The 25,419-nt window shown below is 44.8% G+C and overlaps 1 protein-coding gene across 1 annotated transcript in view; it reads right to left on the bottom strand.

The window, feature by feature from the left end:
* ighmbp2 (immunoglobulin mu DNA binding protein 2) overlaps positions 1-24,603 on the bottom strand; it is a 31,517-nt gene extending 6,914 nt beyond the window's left edge. The window contains exons 1-14 of the mRNA XM_014126092.2: positions 24,498-24,603; positions 22,646-22,729; positions 18,227-18,396; positions 17,829-18,024; positions 17,631-17,728; positions 17,282-17,445; positions 15,669-15,869; positions 14,839-14,986; positions 14,413-14,587; positions 4,394-4,576; positions 3,901-4,019; positions 3,560-3,654; positions 3,305-3,428; positions 2,308-2,483 (exon numbers count right to left, since the gene is read on the bottom strand). Coding sequence (XP_013981567.2) covers positions 2,308-2,483; positions 3,305-3,428; positions 3,560-3,654; positions 3,901-4,019; positions 4,394-4,576; positions 14,413-14,587; positions 14,839-14,986; positions 15,669-15,869; positions 17,282-17,445; positions 17,631-17,728; positions 17,829-18,024; positions 18,227-18,396; positions 22,646-22,722 — 1,926 coding nt within the window. The 5' untranslated portion in view covers positions 22,723-22,729; positions 24,498-24,603. The remainder of the gene's footprint in view (positions 1-2,307; positions 2,484-3,304; positions 3,429-3,559; positions 3,655-3,900; positions 4,020-4,393; positions 4,577-14,412; positions 14,588-14,838; positions 14,987-15,668; positions 15,870-17,281; positions 17,446-17,630; positions 17,729-17,828; positions 18,025-18,226; positions 18,397-22,645; positions 22,730-24,497) is intronic.
* Positions 24,604-25,419: the final 816 nt, after the last annotated feature.

Raw genomic sequence — 25,419 nt, 5'->3', positions numbered from 1 at the left:
AATCTCTGGTCTCGCTTGCCAAACCTGCCCGTGCGCCTGGGACAATAGAGGACCGTGCACATCAGGAGTTAACACGGGTCCCCCGCCCTAAAAGGTGAATGATCACTGTGAACCAAGGCTGCCTGGGTCAACAGGAAGCCACAAGAAATCAGTGGTAAGCCCTCCTGGTGCACCCTCTCCAATGTTAACAATCAGAACCTACTCTATATCTTAGTCTGTGTCGCTCTGACATGGCTCTTCCTTTTTTATGTATATATTATTAATTCCATTCCTTTACTTAGGTGTGTTTATTAGGTAGTTGTTGTGAAATTGTTATATTACTTGTTAGATATTACTGCATGGTCGGAACTAGAAGCACAAGCATTTCACTACAGTCACATTAACATCTGCTAACCATGTGTATGTGACCAATAAAATTTGATTTATTTGATTTGGAACCACTGGTGGAAACGCGTGAAGAAGGGGCCACTGCCTAAATACATTCAGGAGTAAAAATGTGCTAAACAAGTCTCATAATAAGTTGCATGGACTCACTCTGTGTGTAATAATAGTGTTTAACATGATTTCTGAATGACTACCTCATCTCTGTATCCAACAAATACAATTATCTGTTTGGTCCCTCAGTCCAGCAGTGAATTTTAAACACAGATTCATCCACAAAGACCAGGGAGGTTTTCCAACGCCTCACAGAGAAGGGCCCCTATTGGTGGAGGGGTACAACTTTTTTAAAAAGCAGACATTGAATATCTCTTTGAGCATGGTGAAGTTATTAATTACACTTTGGATGGTGTATCAATATACCCAGTCACTACAAAAAGGTACAGGTGTCCGTCCTAACTCAGTTGCCAGAGAGTGCACCCGAGAGCGATGAATAGAAAACTACTTCCAGATCATAATCTGGTATTAGCGGACAGACCAGGTACAGCATTAGCAGACAGATCAGGTACAGCATTAGCGGACAGACCAGGTACAGCATTAGCGGACAGACCAGGTACAGCATTAGCAGACAGACCAGGTACAGCATTAGCAGACAGACCAGGTACAGCATTAGCAGACAGAGCGGACAGACCAGGTACAGCATTAGCGGACAGACCAGGTACAGCATTAGCGGACAGACCAGGTACAGCATTAGCGGACAGACCAGGTACAGCATTAGCGGACAGACCAGGTACAGCATTAGCGGACAGACCAGGTACAGCATTAGCGGACAGACCAGGTACAGCATTAGCAGACAGACCAGGTATAGCATTAGCGGACAGACCAGGTACAGCATTAGCAGACAGAGCGGACAGACCAGGTACAGCATTAGCGGACAGACCAGGTACAGCATTAGCGGACAGACCAGGTACAGCATTAGCGGACAGACCAGGTACAGCATTAGCAGACAGACCAGGTACAGCATTAGCAGACAGACCAGGTACAGCATTAGCAGACAGACCAGGTACAGCATTAGCAGACAGAGCGGACAGACCAGGTACAGCATTAGCAGACAGACCAGGTACAGCATTAGCAGACAGACCAGGTACAGCATTAGCAGACAGACCAGGTACAGCATTAGCAGACAGACCAGGTACAGCATTAGCGGACAGACCAGGTACAGCATTAGCGGACAGACCAGGTACAGCATTAGCAGACAGACCAGGTACAGCATTAGCGGACAGACCAGGTACAGCATTAGCGGACAGACCAGGTACAGCATTAGCGGACAGACCAGGTACAGCATTAGCGGACAGACCAGGTACAGCATTAGCAGACAGACCAGGTACAGCATTAGCGGACAGACCAGGTACAGCATTAGCGGACAGACCAGGTACAGCATTAGCGGACAGACCAGGTACAGCATTAGCAGACAGACCAGGTACAGCATTAGCAGACAGACCAGGTACAGCATTAGCAGACAGACCAGGTACAGCATTAGCAGACAGACCAGGTACAGCATTAGCCTTCAGTAGCCCACAACACAAACATAACGTTTCTATGAAGAGCCTTGGATCTGACAGCAGATTATTAGAATGTTTTCACTTTGTCATCATGGGTGAGAAGAAAAAATATACATTTAATCCATTTGAATTCAGGCTGTAACACAACAACATGTGGAATAGGTCAAGGGGTATGAATACTTTATGAAGGAACTTTATTTGTGGCTAGTATTGCCGATATGGATTACAATATTTTTTTAGTCTAGTATTGGCAATATCGATAGCGAAACAAGAACGTTTAAATGGGGGGGGGAAATAAAATAAAACCCATTCCCTTGATAGACTGATTGATTGATACGTTATTGATCCCAAAAGGATATTAACCGACCTGCAGGTACTCAAAGGCGGTGCGAACGTCTCCGTGCTGGGTCATGTGATCGATGAGGGTCTTGAGGAAGCCGTGGGTCTGGACGGTCTGCGTGTCACACACCAGGGCCAGGTGACGTCTGGCTCGAGTCACCGCCACGTTGATCCTCCTGTCTTCAGCTAAGAACCCTATTTCACCTGAAGGAGAGATGGAACTTACAAGCTGACCAGACCGGACACGTCGCGTGAGCGAGCGTTGCAAAATAAATTTAGGAATCTATGTTATTCAATTATTGCACCCACACTGCTCGCGCGCGCGTCAACGAGCGTCTGCGTTGCCAAGGGATAAAATAGAAGTTCTATTTCTGATGCAGATCACGCTGCAAGTCCTGACTCTCCCATCTCCTCATTGGTTTATAGAAGCAGGTACCCACGTGCCATCTCCTCATTGGTTATACCCACGTGGGTGATTGAAAGACGAACTGTGTTGCCGGTCGTCGTGGTAATACTATGAAAGTGTAGATGCCGATCACCATATAAGTTCAAAGATGAAAAAGCCTGGAAGGAAGAGGGATGACTAGAAATGATTCGGTTGGCCGTTTTTATGTGTGGATTAATTGGCGGAGTCGAGGACCTTGTGCATTTCAGGTAAAATAACAACTCAATCTTTATATCCCAGGACAAATTAGCTAGCAACAGCAAGCTAGCTAAATAGGACAAATTAGCTAGCAAGTGCAAGCTAACTAGCTAAATTGCCATACATGTTTAATGCTTTTCGACCTGTCCCCAAATTAATATAATTGGGTCAGATTTTGTTTTGATATTTTAACCTGCGTGTCGTGATCCCGTTTGGTGGGACAAAATAAATGTATTCACGATGGCGCACGCGCCCAGCCGGTTTGGGTTCTGTGTTAGCACATTGGTAGAAATAGACGACACACACACACACACACACACACACACACACACACACACACACACACACACACACACACACACACACACACACACGAGTTTACCTTTCCTGTTAGATCTGACCAAGGTCAGAACCACAGCCTCCTTCTCTCTGCCCTGAAAGCCGTCTACAGACTTGATCTCCAGATCAGGATGTCTCGCTGAGAGACGCTGACGCAGGAGATCCACCTAAACACAGACAACAACAACATAAACAGCCTCTGCCACATTCTGCCACAAACGTTTCTGAACAAGGCTTACAAGACACTGGGCTCTGCAAAACTCAACTGATCGCCACGCAGAAAGCAGCCCTGACTCACCTGCAGATTGTAAGGGGCAATGACAGCGATGTCTTTCGGTTTCACCCCAGCTTCAGTCAACGCTTTGATGTGTAGTTCCACAATGTCGACCTCACCTGTTTAATCAGAATACGAGTTCATCACAATTAGTTTATTAGATTTCAGCACCTCACACGGGTCCTAAGAAGACAAGATCCCCGACTGAGTTTCCTCTTAGTTTAGACTAGGGCATATTGTGTTGAGCTAGGGGACATTTTTGGTTTGGTAGTAGTAAAAATAAAAATAATTAAAACATGATCACAACATAAAATCAACATCCAGCAGGAAATAGTACACCTTATCGTATCATTTAGAAAGCTGACCTTGGTTTCCTTTGGACTGTTCGTCTGTCACCTCCATCTCACTAAGTCCACAGCCTGCTGTGTCTATGAGGAGGAGAGGAGTGCTGGTCTCTTCAACACTGGCTACTCCTGGGAGATCTCTGTCCAGTGGAAAGACCCATGTTAGAACTGGGATCAATTCCATTTCAATTTAGGAAGTAAAGTGAAAAGTCAACTTCATTCAGTCAATCCAGGAATTAACTGAAAGTCCAAATCGGACTTCTCGTTTAATTACAGAATTCACAGATTTCAAATGGAGTTGAACCCAACCTTGATCCTAAACCCTCATTAAAAATGTCCACTAATTTGACGTGAGATAAAAATGGGCTGTGTTTACACAGGCAGTCCAATTCTGATCCTTTTGACTAATTATTGATCTTTTGACCAAATCAGACCAGATGCCAATACTTGTGCAAAAAGACCTGAATTGGGATGCCTGTGTAAACGTAGCCAAAAAAAAGGAGGCAGTTGTTACTTGAGCAGATGTTTCTCCACTGAGCTGTGTGCGGTGAGTTGGCCCTGGTACATCTGTTCTGAGGCCCAGGTCATGATGTTACTGTTCATACGGTACTGTACGGTCAGCATCCTGACTACGGAGTCTCCATACTTCTGGATCAATCTCTCCATCAAGCTGACAGACAGGCCTTTAGATGCAGCCCTGGATGAGAAAAAAAAAAAAAAAGTATTGATTGAAATCCAAGTATCCATTTTAAATATGGCAAAAAAGTAAAACAAGGACACAAGCAAGGAATGACACATGGATCCTGTTTATCAAACTATTTACATGGCAGGTCTGACTGGGGACAGTCAGAACCCATTACCATCACCTGCGGTGTCGCCCAAACAGGGCTTGAGAATACCCCCCCCAATCACCTTTCCAGAATCGTCCTGAAGTGCAATTTCAACCGTCCCAAACGGACCGTCCCAAACTGAAGACGGACCGTCCCAAACTGAAGACTGACCGTCCCAAACGGAAGACGGACCGTCCCAAACTGAAGACTGGACCGTCCCAAACGGAAGACGGACCGTCCCAAACTGAAGACGAACCGTCCCAAACGGAAGATGGACCGTCCCAAACGGACCGCCCCAAACGAAAGACGGACCGTCCCAAACGGACCGTCCCAAACGAAAGACGGACCGTCCCAAACGGAAGACGAACCGTCCCAAGTGAAATGGTTTTATGGGTCTACTCTGTTATTCACAAGGATTTAATCCCTAATATCTGTACTACTCAGATAGTTGAGTCAACTCAGACAAATTCACATTCAAATATTGGTCTCTAAAAAGGCCAACATTGGAATAATATTAAAATCTATCATCTACTTTGCATAAAATGTACATACATAATTAGTTAAGTTTTATTAGTCGTGTGTACAGGAAACACTTGGTATAAACCATCCGACTAAATGCTTCCTGCAGGTTCCTTCTCCACAATGCAACAACAATAAGAAAATATAAGAACAAGAAATGGTATAGTAGAATAAACATTTTAGTATAATACAGGAATAACTTATAGTCCAATATTTACACGTGTTTTGGGGAAGGGAGGGATTGGAGGGCAAATGTTTAAATTGATCAGTATTTAGCAATCATAATAGGAGTCTGGTAGCAGGTGTGATGTGTGTGTAGCATGAATGTATGTGTGTATGTGGATGTGTGCATGTCTGTGAGGGTGTGTGTATGTCTGTGAGGGTGTGTATGTGTGTGCACTAAGGTGCAGAGAATCAGAGCAGAAGGTCATTCCAAGCGTTCAGCAGTCTGGTGGCTTGTAGATCGAAACAGTCTCTGAGCCGGTTGGTATCAGACCTCATGCTCTGATACAGTCTGATGGCTTGTAGATCGAAACAGTCTCTGAGCCGGTTGGCATGCTCTCGATGGTGCAGTGGTAATATTTGGAGGAGACCCGGGGCGGCATGCTGAACTTCTTCATCCGCCTTAGGAATTAGAGGCTCCCTCTTGACAAGAGTGGTGTTGTTGTTGGTCAATGTCAAGTCCTCGTTGATGTGGGCAACCAGGAACAAAAAACTGCCGACTTTGTTTTGCTGCCATTATTCTACCTCTATTTCAACAAGGAACACACACTGAGACCCAAGGTGTCTTTTACAGCTGGGCCCTGCGTATACATGTTTACACATACAGTTTAGGTACAACGATTAAAAAAACTACACAAGACAAACAAAACGATCACAGATAACACAACAAAAAAATACAGCAACAGATTTAAATTTACACACAGGTTATTCTACTAACAGCACAAGAACTTGCATTACCCGAAACAGTTACAAGCAATACAAAAATAAAAATGTTCCAATAAAAATTTAAAATGAGCAAGGGGGACAAGAGTCTGAAGTTTAAGTTTGGTCTGCAGGCTATTCCATAAGCAAGGAGCGGAACAGGAAAAGGCAGCCATACCCAACTCTGTGGAAATCGCATGGGACCACAAGTGTAATCCATGTTTGAGACCTGGTTTTAGGAATTCCAATTCTAATATTGATGAGTGATGATAAATAAGAAGGTAGTTTATTCAGAAGTGCTTTATAGACAAACACGAGAGCGTGTTGTTCTCGTCTCACGGACAGCGAAGTCCAACCAACATGTTGATATAAAACACAGTGGTGAGTTCTGTAGCTAGCACCCGTAATAAACCTAAGTGCGCAATGATAAGTAGCATCCAGTCGATTTAAGCGTTGATGCCGTAGCATGTAAATAATATCCCCATAATCTATAACAGACATAAAAGTATCTTGCACAATTTGTCTTCTATTTGTAGAGGACAAACGTGTCCTGTTTCTATAGAGGAAGCCTAGCTTGATTTTTAGCCGTTTACAAAAGTTTGTCAATATGCAATTCAAATGTATCAGGCCTACAACCGTGGTGTCATCAGCAAACTTCATGATGGAGTTGGTGTCATGCAAACCAACACAGTCATGGGTGAACAGGGAGTACAGCAGAGGGCTGAGGACACATCCCTGGGGGGCGGCCCTGTGTTAAGAGTCAGTGTGGTGGTGGTGTTGTTGCCAATCCTCACAGCCTGTGGTCTGCCCGTCAGGAAGTCCAGGATCCAGTTACAGAGGGTAGTGTCCAGACCCAGGGCTCTGAGCTTGGTGTTGAGCTTGGAGGGAACAATAGTGTTAAATGCTGAACTGTAGTCAATGAACAGCATTCCCACATAGGTGTTCCTCTTGTCCAGATGTGTTATGGCCGTGTGAATAGCAATGGAAATGGCATCTTCTGTGGATCTGTTGGAGCGGTAGGTAAACTGGAGTGAGTGCAGTGTGCCTGGCATGCTGGCCTTGACGTGGGCCATGACCAGCCTCTCCAAGCTCTTCATGGGGTGAGTGCAATAGCCTTGTTTTTCCATGGGCACTGGGATGACGGACTCCTTGAAGCAGGTGGGGACGACAGCCTGGGATGACGGTGGACTCCTTGAAGCAGGTGGGGACTACAGATTGGGACAAGGACAGGTTGAAGATGTCCGAGAAGATGTCCGCCAGCTGGTCAGCACACACTGAGGATACGGCCAGGTAGCCATCTGGGCTGGCGGCTTTGTAAGTATAGTCTTTTGAAGGTTTTCCTCACATCAGCTTTGGAGAGCGAAAGCACCTGGTCGTCCAGAGCAGCGAGAGTCTTCCTAGATTACTTCTCATTTAATCTCTAAAAGTATTGCCATACAGAACTTTCTGCTGTCGCTTGCCTTTCTCTGCCATTTTTACAACTGTTAACAACGATGACGTAGTGGTGGATAGTTGACTCCAAAAATAATTGATTACTCGACATTTCTGAGAGTCAAGATTTGATTTCGCTAGGAATCGACCCCAAAGATTCTGTATTTCTGGAATGGTTCACGTACCTCAGATCTTTCATAGCGAGCTAGCTAGGGACGGAGAGAGCGAGGAGGGGCCAGTATAGGCAGTTCAGTCACCAGGCAGACCATGTCAGAACCGTGCACTAGGCCTATCTCAAATCAAACTTTATTTGTCAAATAGAACAAGTGTAGACTTTACAGTGAAATGCTTACTTACAAGCCTTTAACCAACTGTGCAGTTCAAGAAGCAGAAAATATTTGTGTCGTGTTTGGCCACGCAGTCGTCGGTGAACAGGGAATACTGGAGGGGACTAAGTATACACCCCTGAGGGGTCCCCTGTGTTAAGGATCATCGTGGCAGATCAAATCAAATCAAATGCATTTATATAGCCCTTCGTACATCAGCTGATATCTCAAAGTGCTGTACAGAAACCCAGCCTAAAACCCCAAACAGCAAGCAATGCAGGTGTAGAAGCACGGTGGCTAGGAAAAACTCCCTAGAAAGGCCAAAACCTAGGAAGAAACCTAGAGAGGAACCAGGCTATGAGGGGTGGCCAGTCCTCTTCTGGCTGTGCCGGGTGGAGATTATAACAGCACATGGCCTAGATGTTCAAATGTTCATAAATGACCAGCATTGTCAAATAATAATAATCATAGTAGTTGTCGAGGGTGCAACAAGTCAGTATGGCACTATGGTGTTGAACGCTGAGCTGTAGTCAATGAACAGCATTCTCACATAGGTGTTCCTTTTGTCTGGGTGAGAAAGGGCAGTGTGGAGTGTGATTGAGATTGCATCATCTGTGGATCTGTTGGGGTGGTATGCGAATTGGAGTGGGTCTAGGGTGTCTGGGAGGATGGTGTTGATGTGAGCCATGACCAGCCTTTCAAAGCACTTCATGGCTACAGACGTGAGTGCTACGGGTCGGTAGTCATTTAGGCAGGTTACCTTCGCTTCCTTGGGCACAGGGACTATGGTGGTCTGCTTGAAACATGTAGGTATTACAGACTCAGTCAGGGAGAGGTTGAAAATGTCAGTGAAGACATTTGATTGCTTGTCTGCGCATGCTTTGAGTACACGTCCTGGTAATCCGTCTGGCCCAGTGGCTTTGTGAATGTTGACCTGTTTAAAGGTTTTGTTCACATCGGCTACTGAGAGCGTTATCACACAGTCATCCAGAACAGCTGGTGCTCTCGTGCATGCTTCAGTGTTGCTTGCCTCGAAGCGAGCATAAAAAGGCATTTAGCTCGTCTGGTAGGCTCACGTCACTGGGTTTCCCTTTGTTGTCCGTAATAGTTTGCAAGCCCTGCCACGTTCGACATCGGCTCTGACGCTTGTAGTAGGATTCAATCTTAATCCTGTATTGACCCTTTGCTTGTTTGATGGTTCGTCTGAGGGCATAGTGGGATTTCTTATAAGCGTCCGGATTAGTCTCCCACTCCTTGAAAGCGGCAGCTGTAGCCTTTAGCTCGATACGGATGTTGCCTGAAATCCATGGCTTCCGGTTGGGATATGTACGTACAGTCACTGTGGGGACGATGTCGTCGATGCACTTATTGATGAAGCCGATGACTGAGGAGGTGTATTTCTCAATGCCATTGGATGAATCCCGGAACATATTCCAGTCTGTGCTACCAAAACAGTCCTGTAGCGTAGCATCAGCATCATCTGACCACTTCCGTATTGAGCGAGTCACTGGTACTTCCTGCTTTAGTTTTTGCTTGTAAACAGGAGGATACAATTATGGTCAGATTTGTCAAATGGAGGGCGAGGGAGAGCTTTGTATGCATTTCTGTGTGTGGAGTAAAAGGTGGTCTAGGATTTTTCTGTGCACATGTGACATGCTGGTAAAAATGTGGTAAAAGTGATGCATTAAAGTCCTCGTAGTGGCCTGCATTAAAGTCCTCGGCCACTACGAGCGCTGCTTCTGAGTGAGCATTTTCTTCTTTGCTTATGGCCTTATAGAGTTGGTTGAGTGCAGTCTTAGTGCCAGCATCGCTCTGTGGTGGTAAATAGATGCCTACGAATAATATAGATGAGAACTCTCTTGGTAGATAGTGTGGTCTACAGCTTATCATAAGGTACTCTACCTCAGGCGAACAATACCTCAAGACTTCTTTAATATTAGCTGTTATTGCCAAAGAGACACACACCCCCACCCCTCGTCTTACCAGAGGTAGCTTCTCTGTTCTTCCGGGGTATGGAAAATCCCGCTAGCTCTATATTGTCCGTATCTTAGTTCAGCCACGTCTCGGTGAAACATAAGATGTTACAGTTTTTAATGTCCCGTTGGATAATCTTAATAATATCAATTTTATTTTCCAATGATTGCACGTTAGCAAGAAGGATGGAAGGCAGTGGGAGTTTACTCGCTCGCCTCCGGATTCCCAGAAGGATCCCCGATCTGCGTCCCCTTTTCCGGCGTCTTTTCTTCACGCAAAAGGTGCGTATCTGGGCCTGTTCCAGTGAAAGCAGGATATCCTTCTCGCAGTGAGTAATCGCTGTTCTGATGTCCAGAAGTTATTCTCGGTCATAAGAGGCGATAGCAGCAACATTAGGTACACAATAAGTAAAAAAAAATAAAAAATTGTTTAAAAAATATATGTTACACAAAAAAAATAACAAAATAGCACAATTGGTTTGGAGAATGTAAAACGTCAGCCATGTTCTTCAGCGCCATCTTGAAGTCTATCAGGATAGGCAGGTCAGCCACCAGACAGACAGAACCGTGCACTAGGCCTATCTATTGGCAATCAAAAAGCTGCATCTCACAATTTATTGGCTTGCAATGTCTCGCGGCTAGGATATTCTACACGCAACAGACGGAAGAGTGAACACACACTTGCAACATAATTGGCGTAATGAATAGGCCCTGAGGCAAGTCAGAGTTTATGAGAGAGGAGGGGGCAGGCAGAAAAAAACACCCATTGTGATCGTGTTTTGGTAATCTGTCTTGTACGCCTCTCAAATTCACCAGTTCACCTCTTCCTCTCTGGTTTTATTTAATGTACACAACTTTCCCAAGACCTTTATAGCCATATAGTCTAATTAGGCTGTAACTTGGCTATATACACACACAGGATACCAGTACTGAGTCCATGTGCAGGGGTATGAGGTAATAACATGGCTATATACACAGGGTACCAGTACTGAGTCCATGTGCAGGGGTATGAGGTAATAACATGGCTATATACACAGGGTACCAGTACTGAGTCCATGTGCAGGGGTATGAGGTAATAACATGGCTATATATACAGGGAGTACCAGTACTGAGTCCATGTGCAGGGGTATGAGGTAATAACATGGCTATATACACAGGGTACCAGTACTGAGTCCATGTGCAGGGGTATGGGGTAATAACATGGTTATATACACAGGGTACCAGTACTGAGTCCATGTGCAGGGGTATGGGGTAATAACATGGCTATATACACAGGGTACCAGTACTGAGTCCATGTGCAGGGGTATGAGGTAATAACATGGCTATATACACAGGGTACCAGTACTGAGTCCATGTGCAGGGGTATGAGGTAATAACATGGCTATATACACAGGGTACCAGTACTGAGTCATGTGCAGGGGTATGAGGTAATAACATGGCTATATACACAGGGTACCAGTACTGAGTCCATGTGCAGGGGTACGAGGTAATAACATGGCTATATATACAGGGAGTACCAGTACTGAGTCCATGTGCAGGGGTATGAGGTAATAACATGGCTATATACACAGGGTACCAGTACTGAGTCCATGTGCAGGGGTATGAGGTAATAACATGGCTATATACACAGGGTACCAGTACTGAGTCCATGTGCAGGGGTACGAGGTAATTTACGTAAATATGTACATATTGGTAACGATAAAGTCACTAGGCAACAGGATAGATAAACAGTAACAGCAGCATATGTGATAATCCCCCCCCCAAAAAAGGGTCAATGCAGATAGTTAAATAGTTAGTCTGGGTAGCTATTGGTTAACCATTTATCAGTCTTATGGCTCGGTGGTAGAAGCTGTTCAGGGTTCTGTTGGTTCTAGACTTGGTGCATCGATTCCGCAGATTCTGTTGACATAGTCGAGGCACGGTTCGTTCACAAGAACGGAGAGAAGACCAGAGAAACGCAGACCTTCTGAGCGGAGCCAGTCAGCACTTTCAAACTATCTAACCATTAACGGAATTGTTTTAAACCTGGATGTTTTATGCCATTTTATGAGGCATGTCTTAACTTATTTCAAAGTAGCCTAGTCAAAATCCTGGTTTCAAAGTAGCCTAGCCAAAATCCTGGTTTCAAAGCAGCCTAGCCAAAATCCTGGTTTCAAAGCAGCCTAGCCAGAATCCTGGTTTCAAAGTAGCCTAGCCAAAATCCTGGTTTCAAAGCAGCCTAGCCAAAATCCTGGTTTCAAAGCAGCCTGGCCAAAATCCTGGTTTCAAAGCAGCCTAGCCAGAATCCTGGTTTCAAAGCAGCCTAGCCAAAATCCTGGTTTCAAAGCAGCCTAGCCAAAATCCTGGTTTCAAAGCAGCCTAGTCAGAATCCTGGTTTCAAAGCAGCCTAGTCAGAATCCTGGTTTCAAAGCAGCCTAGTCAAAATCCTGGTTTCAAAGTAGCCAAAATCCTGGTTTCAAAGTAGCCAAAATCCTGGTTTCAAAGTAGCCAAAATCCTGGTTTCAAAGCAGCCAAAATCCTGGTTTCAAAGCAGCCAAAATCCTGGTTTCAAAGTAGCCAAAATCCTGGTTTCAAAGCAGCCAAAATCCTGGTTTCAAAGTAGCCTAGCCAAAATCCTGGTTTCAAAGCAGCCTAGCCAAAATCCTGGTTTCAAAGCAGCCTAGCCAAAATCCTGGTTTCAAAGCAGCCTAGCCAGAATCCTGGTTTCAAAGCAGCCTAGCCAAAATCCTGGTTTCAAAGCAGCCTGGCCAAAATCCTGGTTTCAAAGCAGCCTAGCCAAAATCCTGGTTTCAAAGCAGCCTAGCCAGAATCCTGGTTTCAAAGTAGCCTAGCCAGAATCCTGGTTTCAAAGTAGCCTAGTCAGAATCCTGGTTTCAAAGTAGCCTAGTCAGAATCCTGGTTTCAAAGTAGCCAAAATCCTGGTTTCAAAGTAGCCAAAATCCTGGTTTCAAAGTAGCCAAAATCCTGGTTTCAAAGCAGCCAAAATCCTGGTTTCAAAGCAGCCAAAATCCTGGTTTCAAAGCAGCCAAAATCCTGGTTTCAAAGTAGCCAAAATCCTGGTTTCAAAGCAGCCAAAATCCTGGTTTCAAAGCAGCCAAAATCCTGGTTTCAAAGTAGCCAAAATCCTGGTTTCAAAGCAGCCAAAATCCTGGTTTCAAAGTAGCCAAAATCCTGGTTTCAAAGTAGCCAAAATCCTGGTTTCAAAGTAGCCAAAATCCTGGTTTCAAAGTAGCCAAAATCCTGGTTTCAAAGCAGCCAAAATCCTGGTTTCAAAGCAGCCAAAATCCTGGTTTCAAAGTAGCCAAAATCCTGGTTTCAAAGCAGCCAAAATCCTGGTTTCAAAGCAGCCAAAATCCTGGTTTCAAAGCAGCCAAAATCCGACCATATAAATGCTGAGGGAATGACTGTATTAACATTGCCTTCCATTAAAAACAGTTTTTTTCTCTCATGTTCTATTGGTTTACAAAATCAACCTTCTTTCAATATCCAGCAGCCAAAGGCAACCCATGCTAGCTAGTCGTTGCATTTTCAAATATTTCCTCTTTATACATTTATAACAAAGGTCATCTCTGTCTCATTAACCCGTTCTCATGTGAGGTACACTTTGAAAGTCTACCGCCGTGTGGTCATCGCTGAGCTTTAATGTGAAGCAATAATAGTTTATGAACACTTGAAGCTAAACATTCTGATCTGTTGCATCATCTTTGTTGCTTTCGGGACAAAAAGTTATTGTCCCTGAACCGTCCCAGAGAGTCTGTCCGGAACCGTCCCAGGAGTCTGTCCGGAACCGTCCCAGGAGTCTGTCCGGAACCGTCCCAGGAGTCTGTCCGGAACCGTCCCAGGAGTCTGTCCGGAACCGTCCCAGGAGTCTGTCCGGAACCGTCCCAGGAGTCTGTCCGGAACCGTCCCAGGAGTCTGTCCGGAACCGTCCCAGGAGTCTGTCCGGAACCGTCCCAGGAGTCTGTCCGGAACCGTCCCAGAAGTCTGTCCGGAACCGTCCCAGGAGTCTGTTCGGAACCGTCCCAGGAGTCTGTCCGGAACCGTCCCAGGAGTCTGTCCGGAACCGTCCCAGGAGTCTGTCCGGACCCGTCCCAGGAGTCTGTCCGGAACCGTCCCAGGAGTCTGTCCGGAACCGTCCCAGGAGTCTGTCCGGAACCGTCCCAGGAGTCTGTCCGGAACCGTCCCAGGAGTCTGTCCGGAACCGTCCCAGAGTCAGATCGGGAACCGTCCCAGGAGTCTGTCCGGAACCGTCCCAGAAGTCTGTCCGGAACCGTCCCAGAAGTCTGTCCGGAACCGTCCCAGAGTCTGTTCAGAACCGTCCCAGGAGTCTGTTCGGAACCGTCCCAGATGTATATTTATCATCCCGGGAAGATGGGACGCCTTTAAATTTTAAGCCCAGCCTTCACAAGGCTCCGTTTTACGCCCCATCTTATTCCTTATCTAACCCCCTTGGTCTCCAAATTCCACTGATTATACACAGAGCAACATATATATGCGTTTGTGGGACCAATAAGAAGAGCTGATATTTACGTGTGAGACTTGATGGTGGGTGGCAGCTGCTTGTAGTCTCCAGCCAGGATACACTTCCTGCCTCTGAGCAGAGCGATCCAGCAAGAGCTCTCCAGCGCCTGGGCACACTCATCGATCACCACCCAGTCAAAATGGTCCACGGGTAGGTTCTTCAGAGGGCCACCATCATTAGCACCTGGAGACAACACAGACAGGTAATATTACATTGTTCAATAGGACACCATCGAGTCAAAATGGAGACATAGGGTTGTGTTCGTTAGGCACCAAAGGGAAGAAAACAGACTGAAATAGGAAAGGGGCTACGAGGACTTGTTCAAATCAGAAAGACACATTTTCCTTCTTTTTTGTTGTTGTTGCAAAACATTTTTGAAACGTTTTATAGTGTGTGCCCCTAATGAACAACTGTTGATATCCACCATCACTCACCTGTGTTAGTAGCAAGAACAACATCAGCACGTTTGAGGACCTCAGCAATGGCTGTAGCTTCCCTGGTCCTCAGCTCTTTCCTCAGCTCTCCTACCTCCCTCTTCAGGTGGATCCGATCTCGTTTGTCATTCATCTTCTTCATCCCCATCTTCACCATACATTGAGAAAACACAACAATAGCAAAACCTAGAAGCCTTCCAATACATCATGAAAAATACACACAGAGAAAATGACCTGATTATCTAAGTCTAAAAGTATTGCGCAAATCCGAATGCGACGAGCTGGGAGCTGATCAATGATTTAACATGTAGAATTTCTGGACATTGATATACTGTAATACAGTACCAGTCAAATGTTTGGACACACCTACTGATTCAAGGGTTTTTCTTTATTTTTACTATTTTCTACATTGTAGAATAGTAGTGAAGACATCGAAGTTATTAAATAACACATATGGAATTATGTAGTAAACAAAAAAGTGTAAAACAAATATATTTTATATTTGAAGAATCTCAAATATAAAATATATTTTGATTTGTTTAACAGTTGTTTTGGTTACTACGTGATTCCATATGTGTTATTTCATAGTGTTGATGTCTTCATTATTACTCTACAATGTAGAAAATAGTAAAAATAAAGAAAAACCCTTGAATCAGTAGGTGTGTCCAAACATTTGACTGGTACTGTATTACAGTAACTTCTGATACCAAAATATCTGTTATCATAATTTACCAGTCAAATAAATAGAGAACATTCTGGTATCTACTGGAAATTCATCATACTCACATAAAGATGTGATTTGTCATTGATACCATATTATCAATACTCACAAAAGCTTTGTCAATGTCTTTGCGTATGTCAGCGATGATGTTGGTGTTGTCACTGTGAGCGAGGACGGCGTCTAGCGAGTGTTTCTGAATGGACTCTAGCAGGCGGGCAGGGTGGCCCAGTCTCAGGACCTTAGCTTTGGCCTTAGCCAGGCGCTCTACCAGGTTATCCACCGCCACGTTAGAACCAGCACAGCACAGGACCTACGGGACAAACAGAGAAATAAAACAGAGAAAAACATTCAAATAAAATTACTGTAAAATGCTTACTTACAAGCCCTTAATTCTATTTCTTGAACTGCATTGTTGGTTAAGAAAATATTTAATAAAGTAAAAAATTAAAATTAACAACAAAATAAGAATAACGAGGGTATATATGTACAGGGGGTGCCGGTACCGAGTCAATGTGCGGGTTGGGTGACAAGTATTTAGGGCCTTCCTCTGATACCGCCTATTATACAGGTCCAGGATGGCAGGAAGCTTGGCCCCAGTGATGTACTGGGCCGTACGCACTACCCTCTACAGACTCGGTCAGGGAGAGATTGAAAATGTCAGTTAAGAAACTTGCCAGTTGGTCGGCGCATGCTCTGAGTACACGTCCTGGTAATCCGTCTGGCCCCGCGGCCTTGTGAATGTTGACCTGTTCAAAGGTCTTGATCACATCACCTACGTAGAGCGTGATCACACAGTCGTCCGGTACAGCTGGTGCTCTCATGCATACTTCAGTGTTGCTTGCTTTGAAGCGAGCATAAAAGACATTTAGCTCGTCTGGTAAACTCGCGTAAACTGGGCAGCTCGCGGCTGGGTTTCCCTTTGTAGTCTGTAATAGTTTGCAAGCCCTGCCACATCCGACGAGCGTCAGAGTCGGTGTAGTATGATCTTAGTCCTGTATTGACGCTTGGCCTGTTTGACGGTTCGTCTGAGGGGGATAGCGGGATTTCTTATAAGCGTCCGGATTAGTGTCCCAATCCTTGAAAGCGGCAGCTCTACCCTTTAGCTCAGTGTAGATCTTGCCTGTGATCCATGGCTTCTGGTTGGGGTATGTAGCTCGGTTACCAATAAGAGTCTAAATCTGGCCCAAGTGTGACTAACAAAACAATCAAGCCATTATTATGATTACAAAGGATTACCTAAACCATATTTAAAGGGATAACTAAAACCAGATTTAAAGGGATAACTAAAACCATATTTAAAGGGATAACTAAAACCATATTTAAAAGGGATAACCTAAACCAGATTTAAAAGGGATAACCTAAACCAGATTTAAAGGGATAACCTAAACCATATTTAAAAGGGATAACCTAAACCAGATTTAAAAGGGATAACCTAAACCAGATTTAAAGGGATAACCTAAACCAGATTTAAAGGGATAACCTAAACCAGATTTAAAGGGATAACCTAAACCAGATTTAAAGGGATAACCTAAACCAGATTTAAAGGGATAACCTAAACCAGATTTAAAGGGATAACCTAAACCAGATTTAAAGGGATAACCTAAACCAGATTTAAAGCCAGATTCTGCAATTTATTGACTTGTGTGCCATAAAATTGTCAATGCTTGATAATTCTCTTGATAAGAACGGACACACCAATGTACTGTATGACATAATCTCTACCTTCTGTCCCTGTTTGACCGCTTGCAGGATGATTTCCACCACAGTGGTTGTCTTGCCGGTGCCTGGCGGTCCGTGTATTACAGCTACCTCTCTTTGAGACAGAGCAAACGACACCGCCTGTCTCTGAGACTCATCCAGACCAGTGTTCAGGAAAGACAGATCATCTGAACAAAGAAGAGAGAGAATTGTCAATCTTATATTTGCATCTGAGAGTTGTGAATATTTTTTTTCTGATGTCCAAAAATCACAAAAAGGCAATAATTTTCACATTCTTCTATTTCAGAGAGTATAATTCCAGATCTCGTGTGATACAGCAAGCTCATAACATATTCCTGAGAGGAAACCTTACTTGGTTGTGATATAGAGCCAGGTTCTGAATAGCCAAAGAGAACGCTGATCAAATCGGCAGCTGGTCCACTGCTGTACCCATTCAGAGTGTTCAAGGCCCTGTGGACAACAAGTAACGGAATAGGTTAGGATTAGAGTTAGGTTAGTGTTAAGGTCAGGAGGGTAACGGTTAAACTCAGGCATTGGTTTTCTTACGAACTTTTTCATGCGTTTGTATGTGACATCGTTAGCCAGCTTCATGAGGTTGTACAAAGCGTCCGTGTCCAGGTTGAGCCCGTCTGGCGAGTCCTCACAGGCCACGGTTACAGCCGACTGACTGATGCGGGTCACGACACCAGTACACAGCTGGGAGGACGGCTTACAGCCATCCAGGTCATACAGACCCACTATGTCTCCTGCGACCACAGACAAACCAATCAGAGAGTTAGTTTAGTCTATGTAAATAGCCTTTTCATAGACTTGTTTGTGCTTTTTTTGCCAACTCCAAATGGCCACAGGAGTTGGCAGGACATCAAATATATGGAACCAGGCTTGTCTTACATACAGTAGATAAATAAAGACGGCTAGACCATAAGCTATGATATTCAACGCTCTTACCGGGTCCAAAGTTGTTGCTAGGCAGCACAGAGACGCCCATGTGTTTTCTGGGTTCTAGAAGGAGGAGTGATCGTCCATAAAGGCCAGTCGACTGGCTTCCTATCTGCAGCTTCAGAAGACAAACGCCTTTACTCTGGAGATCTTTCAGAGAGATATTCTCCTGCCATAGCCTGGAGGTACACAACAAGAGGAAACATTCAGATTCGGGAACGCTTCAATGTCCTCAATGAGGCAATTCATTTAGCAACGAACGCAATACATTCTGACCAAAACATCTTTAAAAACAACAGAAAGGAAACATGGTTAGTTTTGCATGGTTCCGTTGGATGGGGTCTTCAATACAAAACGACACCGGTTATGGAAGGAGCCAGGGGCCACATTCTGGCTCCTGGGGGCCACATTCTGGCTCCTGGGGGCCACATTCTGGCTCCTGGGGGGCCACATTCTGGCTCCTGGGGGGCCACATTCTGGCTCCTGGGGGGCCACATTCTGGCTCCTGGGGGGCCATATTCTGGCTCCTGGGGGTGGGGGCCACATTCTGGCTCCTGGGGGGCCACATTCTGGCTCCTGGGGGGCCACATTCTGGCTCCTGGGGGGCCACATTCTGGCTCCTGGGGGGCCACATTCTGGCTCCTGGGGGGCCATATGTATGACGCATTGTGACCTAAAAGGCAAAACTCATGTTAACTCAACACTGAGACACTTGTATTGTACACTGGTTGTCGGACGTGAAGGATTTCCTTCAGACACCCGACAAGGGCCAAATCCCCGTCATACGCATGAAGAAAAGATGGAGACATCGGGGTCGTAGGTCGGGGTGACTTGTAAGAATTCGACTGCGAGTGGGTAACCCGCCTCTACCATCCGTTCTATTGGCCAACGTGCAATCACTGGAGAATAAACCGGATGAGCTCCGATCAACGGGACATTAACAACTGTACTATCTTATGTTTCACGAGTCGTGGCTGAACGACGACATGGATAACATGCAGCTGGCTGGGTTTACGCTGCATCGGCAAGAGAGAACATACAGCTGGCTTCGGTAAGACAAAGGGTGGCGGTCTGTGTGTATTTCTAAATAACAGCTGGTGCACGAAATCTAATACTAATGAAGTCTCAATACTCGCCTGAGGTAGAGTACCTTATGATAAGCTGTAGACCACACTCAATGTATAAGGCCATAAGCAAACAAGAACATTATCATTCAGAGGCGGCGCTCCTAGTGGCCGGGGACTTTAATGCAGGGAAACTTAAAATCTGTTTTACCTCATTTCTACCAGCATGTTACATGTGCAACCAGAGAAAAAAAAAGTAAAATAAAACTCTTGACCACCTTTACACACAGAGATGCGTACAAAGCTCTCCCTCCATTTGGCAAATCTGACCATAACTCTATCCTCCTGATTCCTGCTTACAAGCAAAAACTAAAGCAGGAAGTACCAGTGACTCGCTCAATACGGAAGTGGTCAGATGAAGCAGATGCTAAGCTACAGGACTGTTTTGCTAGCACAGACTGGAATATGTTCCAGGATTCATCCAATGGCATTGAGGAGTTCACCACCTCAGTCACTGGGTTTATCAATAAGTGCATCGACGACGTCGTCCCCACAGTGACTGTACGTACATATCCCAACCAGAAGCCATGGATTACAGGCAACATCCCCACTGAGCTAAAGGGTAGAGCTGCCGCTTTCAAGGAGCGGGACACTAAGAGGCTGACTACACCGCTCGCGTCACGTGCAAAATAAATGTAGAAACCTATATTATTCAATTATTGCACCCACACTGCTCGTGTGCGCCAACGAGTGTCTGCGTTGCCAAGGGATAAAATAGAAGTCATTCCTATTTCTGACGCAGATCACGCTGCAAGTCCTGCCTCTCCCATCTCCTCATTGGTTTATAGAAGCAGGTACCCACATGCCATCTCCTCATTGGTTATACCCATGTGGGTGACTGAAAGACGAACGAGGTCGGTGGCGGTAATGCACCTAATTTATGAAAGTTGCCAATCACAATATAAAGTCCAGAGAAGAAAAAGCCTGGAAGGAGGAGAGATGACTACGATTCGGTTTACTGTTTTGTGTGTGGATTAGTTGGCAGAGTAGAGGACATTCTGCATTTCAGGTAAAATAACAACTCAATGTTTATATCCCAGGACAAATTAGCTAGCAACAGCAAGCTAGCTAAATAGGACAAATTAGCTAGCAACAGCAAGCTAACTAAATAGGACAAATTAGTTAGCAAGTGCAAGCTAGCTAGCTAAATTGCCATAAAGGTTTAATGCTTTTCAACATGTCCCCAAATTAATGTAATTGGTTCAAAGACTGTTTTGATATTTTAACCTGCGTGTCGTGATCGCGTTTGGTGTGGGGGGGACAAAATACATTTATGCACGATGGCGCACGCACCCAGCCGGTTTGGGTTCCGTGTAATCCGGACGCTTATAAGAAATCCCACTATGCCCTCTGAACCATCAAACAGGCAAAGCGTCAATACAGGACTAAGATTGAATCCTGCTACACCGGCTCTGACGCTCGTTGGATGTGGCAGGGCTTGCAAACTATTACGGACTACAAAGGGAAGCACAGCCATGAGCTGCCCAGTGACATTAGCCTACCAGACAAGCTAAATGACTTCTATGCTCGCTTCAAGGCAAGCAACACTGAGGCTTGCATGAGAGCACCAGCTGTTCCGGACGACTGTGTGATCACGCTCTCTGCAGCCGGTGTGAATAAGACCTTTAAACAGGGCAACATTCACAAGGCTGCAGGGCCAGACGGATTACCAGGATGTGTGCGTCGAGCATGCGCAGACCAACTGGTAAGTGTCTTCACTGACATTTTCAATCTGTCCCTGACCAAGTCTGTAATACCAACATGTTTCAAGCAGACCACCATAGTCCCTGTGCCCAACAACACCAAGGTAACCTGTCTAAATTATTACCGACCCATAGCACTCACGTCTGTAGCCATGAAGTGCTTTGAAAGGCTGGTCATGGCTCACACCAACACCACATTATCCCAGAAACCCTAGACCCACTCCAATTTGCATTCCGCCCCAAAAGATCCACAGATAATGTAATCGCCATTGCACTCCACACTGCCCTTTCCCACCTGGACAAAGGGAACACCTACGCGATGAATGCTGTTCATTGACTACAGCTCAGCGTTCAACACCATAGTGCCCACTAAGCTAATCAATAAGTTAAGGACCCTGGGACTAAACACCTCCCTCTGCAACTGGATCCTGGACTTCCTGATGGGCCGCCTCCAGGTGGTAACGGTAGGCAACAACATCTATCTGTCATGCTGATGCTCAACACGGGAGCCCCTAAGTGGTGCGTGCTCAGTCCCCTCCTGTATTCCCTGTTCACCCACGACAAGCACAACTCCAACACCATCATTAAGTTTGCTGACGACACAACAGTTGTAGGCCTGATCACCGACAATGATAAGAGCCTATAGGGAGGAGGTCAGAGACCTGGCCGTTGGTTCCAGGACAACAACCTCTCCCTCAACATGATCAAGACAAAGGAGATGATCGTGGACTACAGGAGAAGGAGGGCTGATCACGCCCCCATTCTCATCGACGGGTCTGTAGTGGAGCAGGTTGAGAGCTTCAAGTTCCTTGGTGTCCACATCACCAACGAACTGCCATGGTCCAAACACACCAAGACAGTCGTGAAGAGGGCACGACAACGCCTATAGACTGAAAAGATTTGGCATGGTTCCTCATATCCTCAAAAAGTTCTACAGCTGCACCATCGAGAGCATCCTGAATGGTTGCATCACCGCCTGGTATGGCAACTGCTCGGACTCTGCCTGCAAGGAACTACAGAGGGTAGTGTGTACGGCCCAGTACCGCACTGCAAGTGGTACCAGAGAGCCAAGTCTAGGACCAAAAGGCTTCTTAATAACTTCTACCCCCAATAACATATAACACTCCTGAACAGCTAACCAAATGGCTACCCGGACTATTTGCATTCAGCATTTCACTGTAAGGTTTACTACACCTGTTGTATTCAGCATTTCACTGTGAGGTCTACTACACCTGTTGTATTCAGCATTTCTCTGTAAGGTCTACTACACCTGTTGTATTCAGCATTTCACTGTGAGGTCTACTACACCTGTTGTATTCAGCATTTCTCTGTAAGGTCTACTACACCTGTTGTATTCAGCATTTCACTGTGAGGTCTACTACACCTGTTGTATTCAGCATTTCACTGTAAGGTCCTACACCTGTTGTATTCAGCATTTCACTGTGAGGTCTACTACACCTGTTGTATTCAGCATTTCACTGTGAGGTCTACTACACCTGTTGTATTCAGCATTTTCACTGTGAGGTCTACTACACCTGTTGTATTCAGCACGTGACAAACATGATATGATTGTAGCATAATATAAGAGGTGAAATACATACTTTGTCTCCTCGATCTCTGCTTCTCTCTCCTCCTGAAGGAGCTCTAGGGTCTTGGACACAAAGCATTCCACCTCCATTTTCTCACTGAAATGACACAAGCACAAAATAAAAAGGGGTTGACTGATCTACTGAGAGCTGATTGGGTAAATAATGTCCTGCCAAACTGTAATTGGTAGGTAGCTAACGCTTACATTTAGATTCTATTTGAAGTTGTCGTACATTAGGAGCAGAAGGTTGCAACAAAACAAGCCATGCAATGAATGAACAGCTTGATTTACAACATTAAAACCCATTCAGTGTGTCTCCAACAGGCTCTCAGAGTGCTGGATAGACATCATCACTGTAACAACCTCACACAGTATGAGCTCCTGAGTTGGGAAATCTTGTATCCTTCCCCATTTCCATTCAGCCACAAGAGCATTGATGAGGTTGAGCACTGATGTTGGGCGATTAAGCCTGACTCGTAGTCGGCATTCCAATTCAGCCTAAAAATGTTCGATGGGGTTGAGGTCAGGGCTCTGTGCAAGCCAGTCAAGTTCTTCCACACCGATCTCGACAAACTATTTCTCTATGGACCTCTCTTTATGCACGGGGGCATTGTCATGCTGAAACATGAAAGTGCCTTCCTCAAACTGTTGCCACAAAGATAGAAACACAGACTCATCTAGAATGCCACTGTATGCTGTAGTAAGATTTCTCGTCACTGGAACTAAGGGGCCCGAACCAACAACAAAAAAACTGCCCAGGACCATTATAAACTTTACAGCTGGTACTATGCATTGGGGCAGGTAGCGTTCTCCTGACATCCGCCAAACCCAGATTCTTCCGTCATACTGCCAGATGGTGAAGCGCGATTCATCACTCCAGAGAACGCGTTTTCCACTGCTCCAGAGTCCAACGGCGGTGAGCTTTACACCACTCCAGCAGACGCTTGGCGCATGGTGATCTTAGGCTTGTGTGCTGCTGCTCGGCCATGGAAACCCATTTCGTGAAGCTACAGACAAACAGTTATTGTGCTTAAGTTCCTTCCAAAGGCAGTTTGGAACTCGGTAGTGAGAGTTGTAACCAAGGACAGAAAATGCTTACGTGCTTCAGCACTCATGGTCCCGTTCTGTGAGCCCTACCACTTCACGGCTGAGCCGTTGTTGCTCCTAGACGTTTCCACTTCACAATAACAGCACTTACAGTTGACCGGGGAGCAGCTCTAGCAGGGCCAACATTTGTTTAACTGACTTGTTGACAAGCTGGCATCCTATGACGGTGCCACGTTTAAAGTCACTGAGCTCTTCAGTACGGGCCATTCCGCTGCCGATGTTTGTCTATTGAGATTGCATGGCTGTGTGCTCTACTTTATACACCTGTCAACAACGGGTGTGGCTGAAATAGCCAAATCCACTAATTTGAAGGGGTGTCCACATGCTTTTGTATATACAGTGCACCAACTATATAGTACCTTCACAAAAGAAATACATTAAGACATGGCTAAAGGACAATCACATAATTACTAGCTGTGTATTGACACTTTTCATGTCTGTAGCTTGTGAGGTGTGTAAAGACTTTTTGTTGATTTGATGTATTATTATGTTTTGCTCTGGGTTGTTATTGGAATTGTTTTTAATAACCAGCCAAGGGACTGCGGTTGAAAACTAGCAGGCATTTTTAGTGAAACGTTGATGAATTTTTACAAGGACAGTGCACGTTAAAAGAGCCAGCTAGGTAGGTAGGCTAACTAGCTAGCCTAACCATAGAGATATAGCTACTACTGGCATTTCATTTAAGAAAATAACACAAATAACGACAGATTAACAGTGTTAGGTAACTAGTGTAGGTAAACCCCCCCCAAAAAAATTACCTGCTTGTTGAATCAGTTTGAGTTGAACAAATTCATTATTTTCCTGTTCGGTGGATTAATGCGTAGTTTAGTAGTAAACATTTCTAAGTTATAGCGCCACCTGCTGAGCTGGAGTATGGGTTAGGTTGAACGTTTCTGAATCAATCTACTGACAGTTTATTTTATTTAGTACTTAAAAATATATATATTATTCTCTGTCCTTTGATTTTTCCTATAAATGTTTTATGCTGTAATATTTGCTTATTTCATTGTGCGAATTCCATGAGCAAAAGTTCTAAATACAAAACTCTTATTTTGAAAACCACATGGAGGACCAGGAAGTGTCTCTTATTCTTTTTTCTTTTTTTTTCTTCATCTGCCAGCTGTCAAACAGCTCGTACACACCATAGAGAAGGATAGAGAAAGCAATGTATGACCATATTAGAGACACATATTTCCCTCAGATTACACAGATCCAAAAAGAATTTGAAAACAAACCTGATTTTGATAAACTCCCATATCTACTGGGTGAAATACCACAGTGTGCCATCAAAGCAGGAAGATGTGTGACCTGTTGCCACAAGAAAAGGTCAACCAGTGAAGAACAAACATCATTGTAAATACAACCCATATTTATGTTTATTTATTTTCCCTTTTGTACATTAACCATTTGTACATTGTTACAACACTGTATACAGACATAATATGACATTTGTAATGTCTTTATTATGTTGAAACTTCTGTATGTGTAATGTTTACTGTTCATTTTAATTGTTTATTTCACTTTTGTTTATTATCTACCTCACTTGCTTTGGCAATGTTAACACATATTTCCCATGCCAACAAAGCCCCTTAATTGTAATTGAGAAAGCATCCCTATATCGTTTCTATAATGGCGTCTGCGCACAGGCGGCGCAATAAAGAACAATAGCAATGACGCTAA

This window comes from Salmo salar, chromosome ssa10, assembly GCF_905237065.1.
Source record: "Salmo salar chromosome ssa10, Ssal_v3.1, whole genome shotgun sequence".
Classification (NCBI taxonomy): domain Eukaryota; kingdom Metazoa; phylum Chordata; class Actinopteri; order Salmoniformes; family Salmonidae; genus Salmo; species Salmo salar.
The sequence above is the reverse complement of the archived record's forward strand: the minus strand, read 5'-3'. Positions and strand labels throughout refer to the sequence as shown.